The 19,132-nt window shown below is 39.4% G+C and overlaps 1 protein-coding gene across 7 annotated transcripts in view; it reads left to right on the top strand.

The window, feature by feature from the left end:
* The window catches only part of RASGEF1B (RasGEF domain family member 1B), a 124,954-nt gene extending 107,262 nt beyond the window's left edge, over positions 1 to 17,692 (top strand). For all 7 annotated transcript variants that reach the window (XM_082759006.1, XM_082759009.1, XM_082759008.1 and 4 more), the window contains exons 2-14: positions 91 to 273; positions 2,030 to 2,152; positions 3,024 to 3,161; positions 7,344 to 7,556; positions 7,655 to 7,729; positions 8,747 to 8,842; positions 9,142 to 9,244; positions 9,967 to 10,046; positions 11,499 to 11,594; positions 13,007 to 13,102; positions 14,316 to 14,439; positions 15,144 to 15,216; positions 16,337 to 17,692. In XM_082759006.1, coding sequence (XP_082615132.1) covers positions 97 to 273; positions 2,030 to 2,152; positions 3,024 to 3,161; positions 7,344 to 7,556; positions 7,655 to 7,729; positions 8,747 to 8,842; positions 9,142 to 9,244; positions 9,967 to 10,046; positions 11,499 to 11,594; positions 13,007 to 13,102; positions 14,316 to 14,439; positions 15,144 to 15,216; positions 16,337 to 16,361 — 1,419 coding nt within the window. In that variant the 5' untranslated portion in view covers positions 91 to 96 and the 3' untranslated portion in view covers positions 16,362 to 17,692. The remainder of the gene's footprint in view (positions 1 to 90; positions 274 to 2,029; positions 2,153 to 3,023; positions 3,162 to 7,343; positions 7,557 to 7,654; positions 7,730 to 8,746; positions 8,843 to 9,141; positions 9,245 to 9,966; positions 10,047 to 11,498; positions 11,595 to 13,006; positions 13,103 to 14,315; positions 14,440 to 15,143; positions 15,217 to 16,336) is intronic.
* Positions 17,693 to 19,132: the final 1,440 nt, after the last annotated feature.

The raw sequence follows: 19,132 nt of genomic DNA, 5'->3' as shown, positions 1-19,132 counted from the left end.
TAGTGCAAAGTCATCTCATGTGCAGAATGCCTTTTGTGTTACACCTTTTGATAATAAAGTCGTATCTCTTCTGGGCATGTGTCTCCTCAGGAAAGGATGCCGCAGACACCTCCCTTTGCAGCGATGTTTGACAGCAGCGGCTACAACAGGAATCTCTATCAGTCCAAAGAAGACAGCTGTGGAGGCCTCTATTACCATGACAACAACCTCTTGTCGGGGTCTCTGGAAGCTCTGATCCAGCACTTAGTACCCAATGTGGATTACTATCCTGATGTAAGTATGTGCACCCAGCGATCTGTGTGGCTAGGCCTGATGTATCTCAGGAAGGGAAGCTTTCAGGCACACAGCAAAAGCAGAATGCGTCACATGAAATTGCTAAGGAATGGGTTCAGCTGGCTGGTAAACATGCTGCAAGTGAGTTCAGCATGCAGGAACTCACCTGATGTTGGAAATCTAATCCTCTATTACTGCTGTTATGGAGCACAACCCTCGTGACTCATTTATAAAGAAAATACCTAGTATGGCTTACTGTTCGATGGGTTGTATGTACCACTGACCCTTAAAAATCTGTCAAATCTTTTGACAGCAAGCTGAGGAGAAAGGACAACCAGGATGACTTGATCAATGTGTTTAGTTTAAGAATAAACAGTTCTTAATGCATGTGTCCCATAGCTCGTCTCAGGCCCGCACATATTTTGCAATTATCAACCGAAATGTCAAACTACTACCACATTGTTCGGAATCAGCAGCAATTGGACATGAGAATAGGGCATTTCTCATTTGAGATTTTTTGTCCTGTCCAGATGCATCTGTGCATTGGGATATTTTATATATCATTTAGAAAAGAAGAATGATACCAGAAGATCTTGGAAAGGGAACGGCCAAGGGACAAACAACATCACTTTTTGTTGAAAGACTCTGGCTGAGGACATAAATCTGCTTGTATTCAGCTTTTGTTGATGTCGTAGGTGCATTTAAAATTCCAAGACAGGAGCTTTTGAAACTTATAGCAGGGTTATCAACACCACAGAACTGTGCTTAAGTTATTGGTTATCCATTAATGCTTAATGTAAAATTTAAACGTATAGCTACTTAGATGCTGATTTGTCAAACATTATTTCAATTCTTGGGGCTTGAAATAAATGTTGTACATTTTCTGATGGTGCCATAAATCCCTTAGTAATGTGAGGGGATTGGAGTGTGTATGATCAATATTGATCTCACAGTGAGGTCAAATCGCTGTGTTTGGAAAATCAAGGTAAAGAGCCCTTTCTTGTAGTCTCTGAATGAGTTTCTATTTCTTTATTCTGTAGAACTAAACTCTGTGCAATTCCCTCCACTTTCACCCAGGAAGCAAGCAGTACTGTAAGAGTTGAACCTAATCTGGGTCTTCCTTCTTAAAGGGAGCATGAGGTGATGGTGCATGGTATATTGAAGTCAGACAGGCAAATACAGCACGGTAGAGATGGTCTGTGTGGTGAAGTTGGGAAAGTTGGGCAGCCTGGTTAACTGACTTATTTTTTGTTCACTGTCTGAGGACTGTTTGTTTAAACCAGAGAAATATGGAAACAAGCAAGATCTGTGTTGGTACTCTACGTAGCTTGGACTTGCAGCATGATTTTTTTTACACTGTTGGGCTAGGAAGAGTTGTGCTGTCAGGTGCTGGTTCTCACAGAGGTGTACTGCAGAGCAAGGGAGATGAGCTGAAATTTTATTCAGAGTAATTTCAGGTACTAGGCTTATAAGAACACCGCGTACAAAACAAGAGCTAAACCAGCCCAGCCCTGTCTTGTTTTGGTCTAATCTTGCCTAATTTGGCTCAAGCATGATGGTACAATGCTGAGTCTGGAGCAATGACAAGTGTTCAATTAAATGCTTACTGCTGTAGTAATAGCACTTGGCACAGCCACATGCACAGTTCTGTTTTGCAGATACTAAAGTATTAGGAACTGATTTGTCGGGAGCAAATAATGAGAAAATACCAAATGGTGGTGATTTATCCCTTTCTCTGTCTTCCTCTTGTTTGCAGAGGACGTACATATTCACCTTCCTTCTCAGTTCACGCCTCTTCATGCATCCCTACGAGCTCATGGCCAAAGTTTGCCATCTGTGCATTGAGCAGCAGAGACTAAGTGAGCCTGGCCTGGACAAGGTAATATCCCTCACTCTGAGAATCTGACCTTTTAGTCACTGACATTTGTGGGAAATCTTCACGCTGCTTGGCCCATCCTGCCTGAGGACTGCTGCTGCTGCTGCACTGTTCAATTCACCACTGCGAGGGACAGAAATAAAAGCGATGGCTATTAATGACTTAACCTGCAGTGATGGCTTTTGTTTCAGCATTCCAAAAGCCTTAATGTATAGAGCCAAAAAGTTGGAAAGACATAATGATGAATTAAGCACGTGAATGGGAATTGCACTGACGCGTCTCACGTGCTTAAGCTACTGTCTTGCTTCAGTCTTAGTGGCGTGGCTTAGCTTGCTGTCCACTTACAAAGGAATGCATTTTGTCAGTGTTTGTATAGTGTCTAGAGTGAAAGGAAGCAGGATGTGGATGTTTGCATGGTACCTCTTCCCCAGGAGAATATAACGCAAATTAAATTAACAAATGTGAATCATTACACCATTTTCTCACTCTAAGGTATTGTACATGTGTAAGTGGTAACTGAAGCTTAACCCTTGGATAGTTGGCCATAAATTACAGAAACGCTAATTACAGAAACATTTTTGCACTGTGACACTCCTGATAATGAAGGCAAAACATTTACATATATGGATATATAGATTTTTTTTTTTCTTTTTCCTAAGATTTTCCACTTACCTGGGACCTAATTTCCGTCCCAGTTAAGCCAATTGGCTCTGGCCTGTAATCCAATGCAGATTTAAGTTATGCTTAAAAAATTAACTGAGCTTCATACCCTTACAGTCCATGGTATCCTACAGAAAGGGATTATATTTCCTTTGGGTTAGCTGTGTGCTGTATTGCTCTTCCGTGTAATGCTCCTCCTTTCCATTTTCAATAGAACCGGATACGAAAAATTGCACCCAAAATCCTGCAGCTGTTGACTGAATGGACAGAGACGTTTCCTTATGATTTCCGAGATGAAAGAATGATGAGAAACTTAAAGGAGCTGGCACAGAGAATAGCCAGCGGTGATGAGGTAAGTTGTCTGAGCACAAAGTTACTGTATAAAAAGGCAGTTCTTTAATACTTTGATATTGCATAGTTGTTGTTTTTGTTAATGACATGAAAGGGCTCTGGGCAATCAAACCAACTTATTAGGACAGTTCTTGAAGACAAAAGGTTCTGCCTGGTACCTAGGCCTAGGAAGAAACCTGGAAGCATGAAAAGATCCTCTCCCAAGCACAGGCGGAGTTTGCCCCATCTCTGAAACCATGAAATAATTGCGCATTGTGCAGACAACCACAACTTGGCTTGTTTTTTGTTCTTAATGGTTTTGCTTGGAAGAAGCCGGGTAAGACACTGGGAAGCCTTGCATATCTGAGAAATCCCCTGGTAATTTGTTTGATTTGTGTGAATAAGATTTGTGAGAATCTGGCTTCTGATGTTTATGTCAGTGGAAGAGAGATAGCAGGTTTGGGAAAAAGTTTTGAAAAGAAAATCATCAGGAAGAATTGTCTTGTGCTTTAAGCATTGGACACGGACTCAAAGAAAGCCTGTTGGATTCCTTCCTCTGAAAGCAGCACATGAGGAAGTCAGGAAGAATGGTCTTGTTCTAAGTGCCAGTTCTCAGGTGCAAGTAAAGTTTCAGGGAGGTCTTATGAAATATTTTGTTGCTTAATTGATGCTTGTCTTGTAAATACTGAAGTAAACTCAACCAAAATCCAAGGCTTATTCCCACTTAGTGGGAAGGCAGTTAACAAGGTTTCAATAAGCAGGTCATGTGTAGCTGGCATAATACTAAGATTGCAAAAGACATTGAAGTGGCATTTGGAAGAACTATAAACACAAAGACCAATTGCTAAATCGCATCATGCTTCTAGTCTTCCTCAGCTTGGGGTTACTTACATAAGCCTTTGAATAATGATATGGACAAGGCATAAAACAGCCTGTTAACGAGCTTTGGTAGGTAAGCTTTACTGGGAGGCGGTGTGAATGCTGCCAAAGGACTGAAAAGACCTTGGGAGCCTATAAATAAGGGTGAAAAAGAACATACCTAAAATGAATTTAGGAGAGGAAATAAATTTCTGTGTTGTGAAAGGGAGGAGAAACAACAAAGGGGTGAAAGGAGTGAGATATGGTATGGAATATGAATTAAAAAAATCAAACTTGATGAGCAAACTTTGAATTGCTACAGGGTATCTATAGGGGGTTTTGGATTGTGAACAGGCAGTAAGTTTGCTTTCACGGTGTGGGTGCTGGGAGACACCTTTCACTTTACAGTGCTCCTACAATATTGCTTTGCTCCTTAATACTCTTTTAAAAGGAAGATAGGGAACTGACATCCAGTTCAAGGAAAAGTTGTAAGATGTCAGACTCTCACCCACTTGAAAAAAAACACCCATTGGCATAAAAAGAGGGCGAGTTGTTTAGCCTCCAGAAAGTTGAGTTGATGGGAGCAAAAGCAGGGTGGAAAGAGCAACAGGGAAGGATTTTCTACAGTGAAGTTCCTGGCAGTACACAACATTTAAACAGTGAAATCATCTATAGAGGAGAAGGGCAGAAGTTGGACAAGCTCCTAGAAAATGATCCGTGGGGAGCAATCTTGCTCTGGCAGGGAGTTTCAGATCTTTCCTAGCTTCCATGCTAGACCTCCAAGTGACTTCAAGGTTTCCTTTAGACAGACAAAAGGAAAGCAAGCATGGCAGTAAATTGGCGTGCATTACTGTGAGCTGTGTGGAACAGCACATGGCAAATTCCTTGAGCCTGCTTTTCTGCAGATTGCTGGGTTGTGATTGTGTGAGTCATTACTTTGAAGGATACAAAAGAATCGGTGTTGTCTGTTCCTGTTCACTACATCTTTTACTTGTAGCTGCTTATTCCACTTTATGAATTACTGTGCTCCACTGGTGTTAAGAGCTATCAGTAAGGGTCCAGCTAAGACCATTCACCACATGAAGATACTTCTCCATCAAAAAAGTCTTTGGGATATTGAACCTTGATCTTTCATTTATTTATTTACTTTCCCCTCAATTTCCTCCTATTCCTGCTACTTTTTCTTTCTCTGTGTCCTAAGAGGTCACGCTCATGAAATATTTCCAGATATTGTTCTGGTCTCTATTATTGCTTAACTGACCTTTGTTTCAAGGTAAGTCTTCTGAAGCTCTTCATTATCAGCCATTGCCTCCGGTCACCTGATTAGTTCCATGTAAACACTTATTGGTGTCTTTTCCTGTAAAAACATTTGATGCATGTATGCAGAGCCACACCAAAGCCATGTCCTGTATCCCAATCTCTTCTCATATGCAGCCCAACATTGTACCAAGCTCTCTTTTATTCCACTATGATATCATTTAGGGGGAGTGACTGTGGAAACTCATTTAGCATGTGATATTCCACATCTATCAGACAGTAATGACTTCCAGTCACAATCTGTACAGGACAGGCACCAAGAGGTGACCTTCGGGTGAAGTGTCCCATCGCTTTCTTCTGTGCTGTCCAAACCTCAGAGTTTTTAAAATATAAATAAATGTCATCATTCTTACCTTTATTTGTGGCTACAAGACTTGCTAGGTGTGGTACAAATATAGAGGGATGTGTTTTTTTAAAAAAGGCCTTAAGAAAAAGACAGAATATGACTTAGGAAGATGTATCAATGATAATCTTGATCTTACAGCTCAAGTTGCTGCATCAATATAGGAGGTAACAGACAAGTTAATCATAAGGCATTCTAAGAAACTGACGTGTAAACTTGTTTTCCTATCAACTACAGGGAGAGAGGAGTGTGTAATTTTTTGGAGTGGAAATGAGAGTTTAGGGAGCAGGGTGCTACAGCCTAAGAGTTCAAGATATCTTGTTCTGTATGGTCATGCTAAACCAAGAGTTCAAGTAGCTTGGATTCGCATCTTCACCATTTTTTTTCCCTGTGTGGGTTGACAGAAAGAACAATTTCAGATGAGGTTTATTAGTTTTGCTTTTAAGATTGACCCACTAATTGTTTGGCAATTTCCACAATAAGTAATCCAAAGTATTTCACATGCTTTTTCACATGCTTTTTCAATCTCGGTTGTTTACCAGCTGGGCAAGAAAATGCTTCATAAAGTTCTTTTAAATCAAATTTCAAAGAATTTGGAAGGGAAATAGGTCAGTGAGGCATTTTTGTGTATGTCATCTAGTGCCTATTTACTGAAGTGCACCACTTGAAATAATATTTGTGTCTTCATGAGGAGTGCGTTGATCCTTTTTTGAAAAGCTTAGGATCCCCCTGTTCTCTTCCCACACCATCCCTAAGTGAAAAACATTGCAGTGTGTATTTGTCTAGGAAATCAAAATATATAGAAACCAGAAGGCGATTATTTACCAAGTAACAAGCCAAGTTTAGCAGGGACCTCAAGAATGAGTTTGACCCAAAACAATGCTGTTGAATTTGGAAATCCATATAAGTGACAGATTCATTTATATGGACTAATACAAATTCATTAGAATGCAGGAAACATTCAGGCCTTTGACTGATCACACTGTGGTGGGCTGCCAGTAGGTGTTTTGGATGCTTATTTTTTCAACTACTTTTGTTTTCCATTAATATCTGTAGGCTGGTATCTGGAATTTGGAAAAGTGACCACCTGGGGGGCTGTTACAGAGTTGTGTCTACATAAGTCAAGTCCTGCTCTTATGCAAATTTGTTCTTCTGGTAAATTAAACAGGGCAACACGGAGAGGCCTGCAGGATGAAAGAAGGAAAGATGGCTTTATACTCTTCTCCTTTCTCTCAGATATACTGCACCTTTTAACTCTAACTTAGGTGAAGCTGGTCTTGTTTCATCCCAGAGTGAAGTAGGCCCTGTTATCATCACTAAATGACCGTATGTTGTTGGGGTTTATTTGCAGTCCTAAGCAGCAGAAGGGGGAGAATTTTCATTTCTTGTATTTTATCATGTGACCGGTACTTCATTTGATGCAGAAGATTCTGCATATTGTTCCTGTCGTAACTTGGCTAGTCAAATCACTGTTAAAGCCCTGAGACAATCAGTGCTTAAATGCTCATCTGGATTCCTTTTGTTCTGATGAAATGTCAGTATCAGATACTCACATACTAGCATGTGTCCTATGTTTGCAACAGGATTGTCAGGCGTCAGCATCATTCCGTTTTGCTGTCATGCAGCCTGTATATAGTATCCTCGCACATTTTAAGAATGTCTCCTAATTGTTTCATGTCATGACAGATGTATCGGAAGAACGTCCAGCAGCTCCTCCAGAACCTGCTTCGAAAGCTCGCAACTGTTAGCCAGTATGAGGAAGTACTTGCAAAAATTAATGCAACGTCCACAGATCGCCTCACGGTCTTAAAGACCAAGCCCCAGTCCATCCAGAGGGACATAATCACAGTCTGCAATGATCCCTACACGTTAGCTCAGCAGCTTACACACATAGAGCTTGTGAGTTTTTATTTTTCCATTATGATTTCATCCTTCTCCTCCCTTTGATATGCACATTAACCTAGGATCTGACTTGATTGCTTGTGTGCTTTTTTAAGGAGAGACTTAATTATATTGGACCAGAAGAATTTGTCCAGGCATTTGTGCAAAAGGACCCTTTGGATAATGACAAGGTAATTAGAGATCTTGAGCAGCTCTGAAGTGTGGCATTTCACATCCTAGAGTTCAGGTGCCTATGAACTAGAAGTTCCAGCAAACAAATGAGAACCAGCAGAAGCAAACTGTAAAGTGAAAATGCTTCTGTACTCCTCTTAATAATTTTGTTTTACCAATGCTTTTTCTTTCTGGAGGAAATGTCCATGAGCTCCAGAACTCAGAAAACAAATTGAAATCAGTTTAACACATTTGCTATGTTTTCTGATTGAAACTAAGGGGAAACTTAATCCTCTGAATCTTTTCTTCCATCCACCTACGTAGTTAGTCTACAGCTGGAAAAAGCTGAGATTAACTTTGGCTTTTGCATTACTCATTTTTAACATCTGTTCTTCCTTTTACTAAACTCTTGAACTCTTTGCAGCAAACTGACAACTGGGGCAGTCTGTAGGTAGAGCGCACATCATGAAAAGCAGGCAGTGAGCTCTGTATCGACATAAAATGAAGGTTAAAGATGCTGTATTTTTTGCTAAGTGTGCTGGAGATACCTCTTTAGCTGCTGGATTCAAAATTACTTATGCTTTTTAAATTAACTGTGCTAAAGTTATGTAGTTAACACTAGAGTTACTATCCAACATAAAACTGATGAACAGAATAGGATGACCCAAGCTTATAATTTGTGTTTTTGTAAGACAGTCTCTCAAAGTTATTTTAATTTAATTTAATATTAAGCAGATATTTATCTTTGATTACTTGCACAAATCTATCCTAATTCCCCAAAGCATGCTGGTGGGATTAAGAGCAGGTGATGGATTCTGCATGGCTGCTTGAGTGCTTTACTGAGCCAACAGCTCAGGAGGAAATGATGCATATCCAGATACAATCACTGCTGCTTTACTTCTAAGGTTTTGTTTGAGGGCAATTGAGTTGATCATGGTTACTTGACAGGGTCTCGAGATGGCAAGGCAGAAAGCCAAAAGGTCCATCTTAGGGAAAAGGTGAAGATTACAGTAAAAATTGCTCTTTTTCTTCTGCAGAGCTGCTACGGAGATCGAAAGAAGACCCGTAATCTGGAAGCCTATGTAGAATGGTTCAACAGGCTCAGTTACTTGGTTGCAACAGAAATCTGTATGGTAAGCAAGGACTTAATCTGCTAAAAGGTTTTGCTTTGTCTAGTTGTCAAAACCATGGAGCCTTTTTAGGTTTGGTGTCCCTTCAGTATGCCCTTGGACTTTCCATTCTCTCAGCTCCACGTTTATTCACGTGTGTCTGAAGAGGAAATAGGTTGCATGTTTTTAGCATCGTACTTGTGCATCCGCATTGTTCATGTGACAAAGTGGTGATGTTATACTTCATTAGTTCTTTCTTTTGGGGATGCGTTAGAGCTCTCTGTTTCCAGCTGAAAGTAATGCTCCACTGTCATCTTTTGCAGCCTGTGAAGAAGAAGCACAGAGCAAGAGTGATAGAATATTTCATTGATGTGGCACGGGAATGTTTTAACATCGGCAACTTTAACTCCTTAATGGCTATTATTTGTAAGTATGCATCTTGAGATGTTTAGTCCCTGTTTGAATCTGGATAAATGAATTGTGGTGCTTCATAGGGAACTCTACAGCGATGTGCAGTTGGAAGGGGAAATGGCAGAGAATTGCTAGATGTTTTTGTAGTATTACATATGTAAGAAATTAATTACTTTCTAGTGCACATCACAGAAAAAGCTGTTTTCCCTGTAACTCTTCAGAGATCTAAATCTCTGCTTTTTGAAACAAGTTCCAGTGCTGAGTTGGAATAGACACTCCTCCTGAAATATGGAGGATTGATGACTTCTATTATTTCTACAGCACCATAAATATCCTATCAGTTTAAAAATTCCACACTTTTATATCAGATGGGAAAATATTGGGAATATTTATAGAAATTATAAAATTTCCCAGATACCGTAGCTTTCCATTACATTTGTAAAAGGTGGTGTTAAGACAACTCAATTGACTTTTTTATTCCACATTCACGTTTATCAAGACCACATGAACTTATAGCATGGTATTTTTTGAGAGATTTTTCTGTAAAAGATGTTGATTTTTGTTTCCAATGTTTTTTTACCACTGGAATTTCAAGAAAACAGTAAGTCTGACTTCAGAGTATCTCTGTTGAAAACATTTGTTATTGTTAATAGCTCCTTTGCTCTAGAAATACTTAACAGCTTTAGGCACCTCAAAGATTTCTGAATGCTCAAACAATTTCTCTCTCTTACATCCAGCTGGCATGAACATGAGTCCTGTCTCTCGATTAAAGAAAACATGGGCAAAAGTGAAGACAGCCAAGTTTGATATTCTTGAGGTAAGTTTGACCAGTACTGGACACGTGGCTGTTAATAGCATGCTACTTTAAGCAACTTTGAAGTGCAAATATGGCTGCTTTCTGACACATTTAATTTAGTGTGTGTGTGTGTGTGTATATATATATATATATATATGCCCACTAAGAGCATACATATATATATATATATATATATATATATACACACACACACACACACATATATATATATATATACACATATATATATATATAGACACACATATATATATATATAGACACATATATATATATATATAGACACATATATATATATATGTATGCTCTTAGTGGGCATTCCGGAAGGTGTAATAAGAATGTTTCAGTTATCAAGTGCTCTTTCAACTGGGAAGAAGGACACTGAAGCAACTGTCTTGTTACTTTTAAAAAAACACCCCCGAAACGGCAGTATTGTGATTAAGAAAAAAGAGTAGGTAACGTCTTGAGAGGCAGATATATTCAAAAAGGTCGGTGTGGATTCACCTAATGCAGTTCTACCTTTGAAAATGCAGTGTAGCTGTAAGGCAGCTGCCTTGTTCATTCAGAGAAATTTATCTTGAATTGATTGATTGCCAATTACTTCCAGGTAGTAGATGCCTTTGGCAAAGATCATGTAAGTGCAGTAATACAAGAATTTGTGATCTACCCAACAGATTATTTACCAACAAGTTAATTAGCGTGGTCTACATGGCAATCGGTTAACTCAGTCTATAAGTAATACAGAGACAATGCAATGTTCTGGTCATGACGCAAACACGGAATGCTTATTACTATCATCCAGAGATTTGACTCGGGCTATGACAACAGATTAAAACTGGACAGTTGTAGCCACCTCACACTTGCTTCCCCCACCCTTGGGTGGGAGATAGCCTTCCTTGTGTCAAGGGGTGGCTGCAAAGCTCTTAATCAGCTCTTAATATCACAGTCCTATTTAATTCAAACCTATTATGCAGGCTGGGCTTTGCTGGTTAAGGGCATTTCATGAGCAATGCAGTCATCCTGGTTACTGACAGCTTTAGCTGCCTGATCTTACTCTGCCACAGCAGCCAAGTCAGCTCTGAGAAATCTGCATACATAGGAAGAGTAGAATATTAGTGTCAAGACCCACTGTTGTCTTAATTCATGATTTTGGCTTTTGAGTTAAAGCTGAAGCTATTTTATTGGTGAAGAGGGAAATAAAAGGTCCTTAGTGCCTGCCTTTGCTTTCCTGCCCCTGACTTTCATTGTGATGAGCGAACATTTTTTAAATCGCATTTCTGTTCTGATTGAAAGAACAGATAAAGAGATGCCACAGTCCTTTAAAAGGCTGTGTTTGTGGTGCTCTTACACAGACCTCTTGCTTTTTAAAATAGTTGCTCAAGTGAAAAAGTGTTGTGTGTGGTGATGACGCTGGCTCTCTGGAGCTCATTATTTACATTTCTTCATGCTTTGTAGCATCAGATGGACCCTTCCAGCAATTTTTATAATTACCGGACTGCTCTGCGTGGAGCCGCTCAGAGGTCCCTGACAGCTCATAGCAACAGAGAGAAGGTATGTTTGCAAATGACTTGGAAATGGGCAGAAAAGAAATAAGCTTGTTAAGTCACATGGTAAGCTTTTGTCTGGGGAGTCTGATTTTCAACAGTTCTACCTCAGTGTTTTTTTTTTGTTGTTTGTTTTGTTTTGTTTTTTTTTTAAATAAAATCTCAAAACAGAATCCCTCACTCTTCAGAATGTCTAAATACTACCTGTGAGCTAGCACCTAGATAAATGCAATATTTGAGGAAACCAGGTGGATCAAGAAAATGACTCTTTGTCACAGCGGTCTGCTGAAATCCAGTCTTGTTTGGTACTGGCTGAAAGTTGCAAACATGTAGTATTTCAGTATTTGTTCGATGAGCATTAAATATACTTTGGAGTTTTAGTGAAAAAGGTGAGCTGAATCAGGTAGTAGTGAGATACAGTGGGTTAAAATCCCCCTTTGCAGATTTCTGGAATGACTGCAAATTATGCATTAACAGAGGTGGCATCTTTCTTTACTTTTAAAAATAATTAGCTTCTAAGAAGTAAGGTGGATTTGGTCGCACATTCATGCAGAGTCTCGGTTGTAGTTCTTGTGGAAAGGAGCCAAATAGCTTCCTAGCTGCCATCCACTTAGGAGCTGTTGTTCGTCAACTGCTTACAACATTAGCACTTTGTGCTGTGTTTAATAAACCTGATCTTGGTGCTCATCAAATAATTTAAACTACCAGGCAGCATGAAGCAATTCCATGTGCAGACTGCTTGTCTATACTGATGTTATGCACATGTAAATAAAATGTTTGTTTGCTTTTTTCTCTGAGTCCTCAGGATCTGTTTGCACAGCATTCAAAACATCGAAAGTTTAAATGTTGATTTTTTTTTTTTTTTTGAGAGAGAGAAAAGTGAATTTTAAGACTTCAAAGAAAGAACTTTTACATATTGAAATATTGCAGCCAAGTCTCGCTTGGAATTTGTGGTATGGTGATATTTGTTTTGTGCTCAGTTGCAACAAGGATGTGCAGCTACGCAAATTTTTATAGGATGCAAGTTGAAATGCAGTTATTTTCAGAATGTAAGCATGTTCCAGCATTCTCCAAAGGCAAATACTTGGATTTGTTCAGTCAGCAGGAAGTGTTCTGTTTTGAACCAGTCAGCGGTAAGGATCAATTTCTTGCTTGAGCTCACAGAATCGTAGATCAAAAGTCATTTATTTAAGTGGGCTTATAGTTCCAAACTTTGCCATATTGTTCTTTAGCTTAGATCTCCCCTCTTTTACCAGACAAGTCTCTGTCAAAAGGGATAGCTGCATTCTGAAGAGATACCCTGCAGGAATTTGGGAATTTTGTTTACCTTTTCTACCACCTGACTTCAGTTAATTGTTCTCTATAAAGCAGTATATTTTGATTCAGTACAGACTCAGAATATTCTTGTTCTTTCCTTAGATCGTGATACCTTTCTTCAGCCTCTTGATCAAAGATATTTACTTCCTCAATGAGGGCTGTGCCAATCGTCTTCCAAATGGTCACGTCAATTTTGAAGTAAGTAGAGCAGTGTGGCAGTGAGTGGGGTATTTATATAGCCTCAGCCCCTTCAGCAGAAGGCTGAAGGCAGACTACGATTCAGCTTCCACTGGATTCTAGGAAAGCAAAACTAGACTGTAATTTGAATATATCTGTTACTTTCACAGGAGTTAAGAGGTAGTCAGGAAAATGCAGTTTTGCTGAAGTTGGAGTGTTTATAGGAACTTATTCAACAGTCACAGTTTTTAGTGGGAAAAGTCAAACTTCTTCCCAGTGCTCAAATTCATCTAAACATTTCGATTCACATGCTTATTATGCCTATCCAAAAATTATACAATTTAGTATTTTGGGTCTTCTTTTCAAATTCCAAATGTAAAAGTTAGGTCCATCCTTTGTCAAGATACACATACAGTAATTTTGTGCATGACAGTTAAAGATCATCTCTGAAGAAATGTGTGACAGAGCAGCAGTGAAGAAGTTCTGGGTCCCTTTTGGGAGTTCTTCTGCCTTTGAATTTACACTTACCCAATCATTTGTTTTCTTGTGCTTAATGTTTTAAAGAAGCTTGGGTCACTCACACAAAATTACAGTAATTTCACTTCTTGTAATCAGCCTCAACTAGCCTGGTTCTAAAATTAGACAATGTTTATAATCTGGAATACCCTTTTTCACAAAGAAGTCAAGTGCCCTTGAGACATGTTAAACTTCTCTTAAAGTTGTCAATGAGTGACATCAACACACTACATGGGGAATTTTTATTTTTGGCATAAACTTCCAGCAAGAAAAATGAGTGTTTCAGATCGATTAACTTAAAAAATGGAACATCTGGATTTCCAAATGTCAGTATGAAGCATCTGGAGACTTGATGTGAAAATTACTAAATGCTTCACTGTGAAACAGACAAACAATAAGCATCATCAAACTTAAAAGTTAGGCACAGAACTATTACCAGCTCCTTGAAAAGAAATCGAGTGCAAATCATGATCTACTATTTATATTCATGATTAACACCAATTTCACCATGGTGGAGGAGTGGGAAGTCATCCCAGGTTGAAGTAGAAACACAAAAGTTAGAAGCAGAGTTGTTCAGTCATGTTCAGTACTAGTTTAAAAGCTGGGAAGTTCCCAAGCCTGGGGCTTGAAACCCAGGGCTCTCTCTCTTTCAAAAATGTTCAGGTAATTAGTACTCTCCAATATAGCATCTGTTTTGTTTCCTGTTCTACTCTGGCAGAAATTTTGGGAATTAGCAAAACAAGTCAGTGAATTTATGACATGGAAACAAGTGGAGTGTCCATTTGAAAGGGATCGGAAGATTCTGCAGTATTTGCTCACCATCCCAGTCTTCAGTGATGATGGTAAGGAGCTCTGGACTTTGTGCAGGTCGGGTGTCACTGACTATTGCTTGTCTCTGTACATGTTAACTCATTGCTTCTTCCCATTAAAAGACTGACCCGAAATATCTTTGTCTGAGAAGTTAAAAAAAAAAAAAAAAAAAAAAAAAAAAAAAAAATTAAAAAAAAAAAAGCTTCTCCCTTATGAATGAGTGGGAAAATAATATTTTTCACATGACGTGCATGTGGCCTAGGAAATTCAACTTTGTCCTTTTCTCTAAAAAATGAATGAAATAAATGAAAAAAAATAATGATTTGGATATGTGGTCCCTGTAAATATCATCTGAAGTGTGTATATATATGGACTTTCAGGACACTTAAAAGGGTGCTGCTTGAGAAAGAAAACTGGGACTTGGCTGGTTTCTTGTAAAGCACCATTGCCCTGGGCTCACTTTTTCCTTCTGAGTGCTTTCTTCCACTCTCGTGCTTTTCAGTTTCCAATAGTTGTTTTTCCCCTTCAGGGTAGTCTTTGTTCTCATACACTTTTTGTTAGTATTGTCTGTATGTAATTATAAGCAAAATGCTGTACTTTCTAATGGGAATCTGGAGCCCTCATCTGAGGGATGGATAATAAAAGCCTGCTTCAATTAACTTCCATCCATTTTCCAGGGAGAGCACACTTTAAAATGCCAGTAGGTTTAACGTATTGTATTTGCTTGTGATTGCAGCACTTTACTTGGCTTCTTACGAGAGTGAAAGTCCTGAGAATCACATTGAAAAGGACAGATGGAAGACTCTAAGGTTTGTGTCAAAGGTTACTCGCATCAATAAATAAAGAGAATAGGATATGGAGCTAGCATCAAATAGTTAAAACCAAATGGCATGCTGTATGTTTCAACAGATGGGGCACAGCATCTGTATAAATCCCCCTTTCACTCTGGGACTCTTAGAAAAATGAGCACAGTCTTTATCTGTAGCCCTCTCAAGCCTTCTCTCCCTTAGGGGATTGGTATTAAAGTCAGTAATTGTGTATATTAATTTCTTACGTTATTCAGTGTAGGAAAAACACATTCTAAACTTCAAAGAAATCTGTACTTCCTCACAAGTACTACAGAGCACTCTGGTTTCAAGCAGACATTTCTGGAGCCACTCCATCCCTTTCTGCACGTAGGTTTTCAGATAGGTTTGCACAATGATCATTCTGTGTCAAATGTATTCATGAAACCAGGTAATGATTTATTAGAATCCAGTCTGGGGAAAAAGGAATCGCAGCAAATGCTGGCTTTCCTTTCACTGCTGGCTGAACATAGCCGAGTCAATTCTTTCATTTTATTAATTATGGAAAGATACAGGAACTATTACAGCACTGGTTTAGCTTCTGCTTTGCCAATTAACTTATTAAAAAAAAAAAAAGAAAAAAAAAGGGGAATTTATGGCAGCACAGAAACCTCATCAGGTACTTAGATAGAGACTTAGAATTAAATAGGTATAGATCTGTGTTTTCACCCATAAACCACACCTCCATGTCAGTTTTTAAGCTATCACTGTCCCAAGGAACTGACCATTAGGCAGTTGTTCTTGTCACTGTTTCTGGCAGCTGGTGCAATAACACCCAGAGGCACCCATGAATATAACACCCCAATTCTCCTGATCCACTCTGGGAGGCAGCTGTGCACTACAACCATCGTGTTTTTTCCTGGGATATCATGAGGGGATGTAAGAGTTACATATGACTGGTCCCAGTGAATTTGGGGAGGGAAGGAAAACGGAGAATTACAATTAGTGTATGGTCACTCCGGCCCAGTGCATCCCACACAGAGGCGAGATGGACAGAGAAAGACTTGGGGATGGATCTGTGGTAAAGCTAACTGAGACGACATACATAATGGTTCTCTTCTGTACATTTCCCTCTTTGTTTCAGGTCAACACTTCTGGGCAGAGTCTAATGCACGAAATAGCTGCTGTTTCTGCTGTTGCTACGTTTCGTGGCTCGTTGAGGGGCATGGCGTGGTTTATTTCTTTGTGTACTGAGCAGCGTTCAAAGTGATGAAAACTGCAGTCAGTTGAAACACCTTGTCAACAAAGATGAGACAAGTTAACTCAAGAACAAACAGGCAGCTTCTCACATCAGACAGATGAAATTAAATCACAGCCCACTCTTGGCTTAACTATTGATTGAAGACAGCGCTGGCAGAACCCTTTGAAGAACTTAGATGCCGCCTATGAATCATTTCACACCTGGATGAAGTATTTTTCCCCCTCCCTATGCTGGAGCTAGCTGCTATGAGGACTCTGCAGAGTTAATACTGGATTATGGAGGGGAAAAAATTACCATTCCTTTCAGTGAAATCCAGGTTTGCATCGAAGAACTTCATTCCTAATAAGCTGAATATAGCACGAACTCAGCCTGACTGGGATTGCTAACAAGGGAAAGGACTGGACACAACATATTGGCTGCTGGGGAGGGAGAGTTTCTCCCCGCCACTGTAACGGTGGCTATTTTTTTTTTCTTTATCCATTATGTTTTTGAGTTGGCTGCTGGCAGACAAACTCATTATTAAGTTATTTAAAAAATATAAAGTAATAAAATTAAGGCTGTGGTAGAAAAATATAGTAGCTCTGTAGCTTGGACTATTTTACAACTTCTAGAGAGCTTTTTTTTTTTTTCTTTCTTTCAGTTGTTTACAACTAACCACTACATGCTACAGACATTCTTATTTTTACTATGCTGTTTTGTTACTCTTATTTTCCATACTTGACCTTCTTATATTAGGTTGAACAAGCAGACTTTTCTAGAATGGTCTTTGAGAAACTGATGTACAAGCTATGTTAAAATATGAAAGTATGTTTTTAAATCATTTTTATAATAGCTTTTTTGAAAGGGTAACAATGGAGAACACAATCCAGTATGACAGAAATAACAAGATGCCAAAAAGGAAAAGAAAAAAAAAAAAAGAGGCTTCTCAACTACATCTGTGAACAAAGCAGTCTCCCTTTGTTTGCTTTATGGATTATAGTTATGACTGTGAAGTAGTTCACTGTGTTACACACCTAATAAGTTTGTAGTAGCTCTAAATACTTAGCCACTCTATTTATCCTAGGAAGAACCTGATGAGGAAAAAAAGAAACTGTAGCTGTAGATCACCCTGGATGTGAAATCACTAAGCAAAGGCACATACTTGGGAAAACAGGTATTTGCAATTATCCTGCCACTGTTACTTTGAAAAAAAAAAAAAGCAAAGAAATAAGAATAAAGATATCTATTTGTTGCACTGTATCTCTTGAGTTTTCAGGTAAACTGGTATTTAATTTCTGATCATCCTTTTTCAGGCAAGTGTTTAATTTCTGAGTTCCGTAAGAACATGCTGAAGTAGCCTTAATCAATAAGAATAATGAGAATACATACTGTCCTTAACTACTGCCTGTTTGCTGGAAACAAGGTGCTGGAAATCAGTGAGTTGCATATTCCGTGGGCTCCAGCTATGGGAGTGCCTCAAACCCTGACGTTGCAGAAGGATTCCTCTCCTCTTCTCCCATTCAGTGAGTTAAGGTGAAGGAGAAAGAAGAGACCAGGTCTTTGAAAGGAGACTTTCTGCAGTTCACAGATTTGCATCCCAGCTTCTGTCAGGTGAGGGCCTTCCAACCTTTCCCTCTACAGCATTCCCCATTGTCGAGGCTTACAGGTAGGACTTAGTTGATGTACAGTGCTGACAAAAATGGTGTATTCCTCCTCTACATCTCCTGAAAATAGGCTGATATCATCATAAGGTTCATAAATGAAAGTAGCTTCCATGACAATATTTGCATCCTTATTACCCCTCTTTTTTTTTTTTTTTTTTTTTTACATTTTTAAGGAAAGCCACAATCTGTAGCAAAGGGTTAGATTACTTGTGAAAATAACTTAGGCACTTCTCTTCTGCACTGTAACACAGTTTGACTACACGCCTGGCTTAGGAATGGATTTGTTATTTATGTGTTTGAACAGAGCCTTTGTAAATGAAAGGAGAAATAGCATTAAGCTGCCTCCCTCCAGCCTGTGGGCTCTGGGTGTTGTCTTGTGGGCCAGGTTCTTACAGAGAAGAGGCAGCACACAGCAACAGAGGAGGCGGCTGCGTCCTTGGCACAGTAGCTGGGCAGCAGGTGCAGGAGGCTGCGACTGGTGCTTGAAAGGAGAATGCAAATTCTTTAGCCCCAGGCAAGCCAGAGGCCGCTCCTGTAGGGGTTATAAACTCAGTGTTTGATGTCAGAGTGATGCAAATCTCATCACACTCCGTACCCTCTCCTCCCACGTTCCGTGAACCTTCTGTTCTGGGTGTCCACTCTGAACATTGAGCTACTGGTAGGCTGTTATCATGGGCTTGAAAACAGCTAGTAGCTTGTACCTGGAGCAAATGAGGGAGAAAATGACACGTATGGCTAACCAGCTCCTAAAGGAAACATTTCAGACTCTGAAATAAGATGTTACAAGAACTCAACTCCACAGGACTTAATATCCCTGTTCAGAGCTGACAGATGCTTGGTATGCTTGGTACTTAATAGGGACAGAAGGCGCATCAAAGTCTGCCCTGTAAAAATAGCTCACACATGACCTCTACCTCTTCTTCCTTGTGGTGCAAGCAGAGACAAAAAATGTGGATCTTAAGGACCCCTATGAATCAACATACTCAGAAGAGTCTAGATGTCCAGCTAAGCCCCCATTTTCTTTCTCCTACTTGGG

Source organism: Aythya marila, assembly GCF_965140915.1.
Source record: "Aythya marila genome assembly, chromosome: 4".
NCBI classification, from domain to species: Eukaryota; Metazoa; Chordata; class Aves; order Anseriformes; family Anatidae; genus Aythya; species Aythya marila.
Note: the sequence above shows the minus strand (reverse complement) of the source record. Positions and strands in the feature narration are given on the sequence as shown.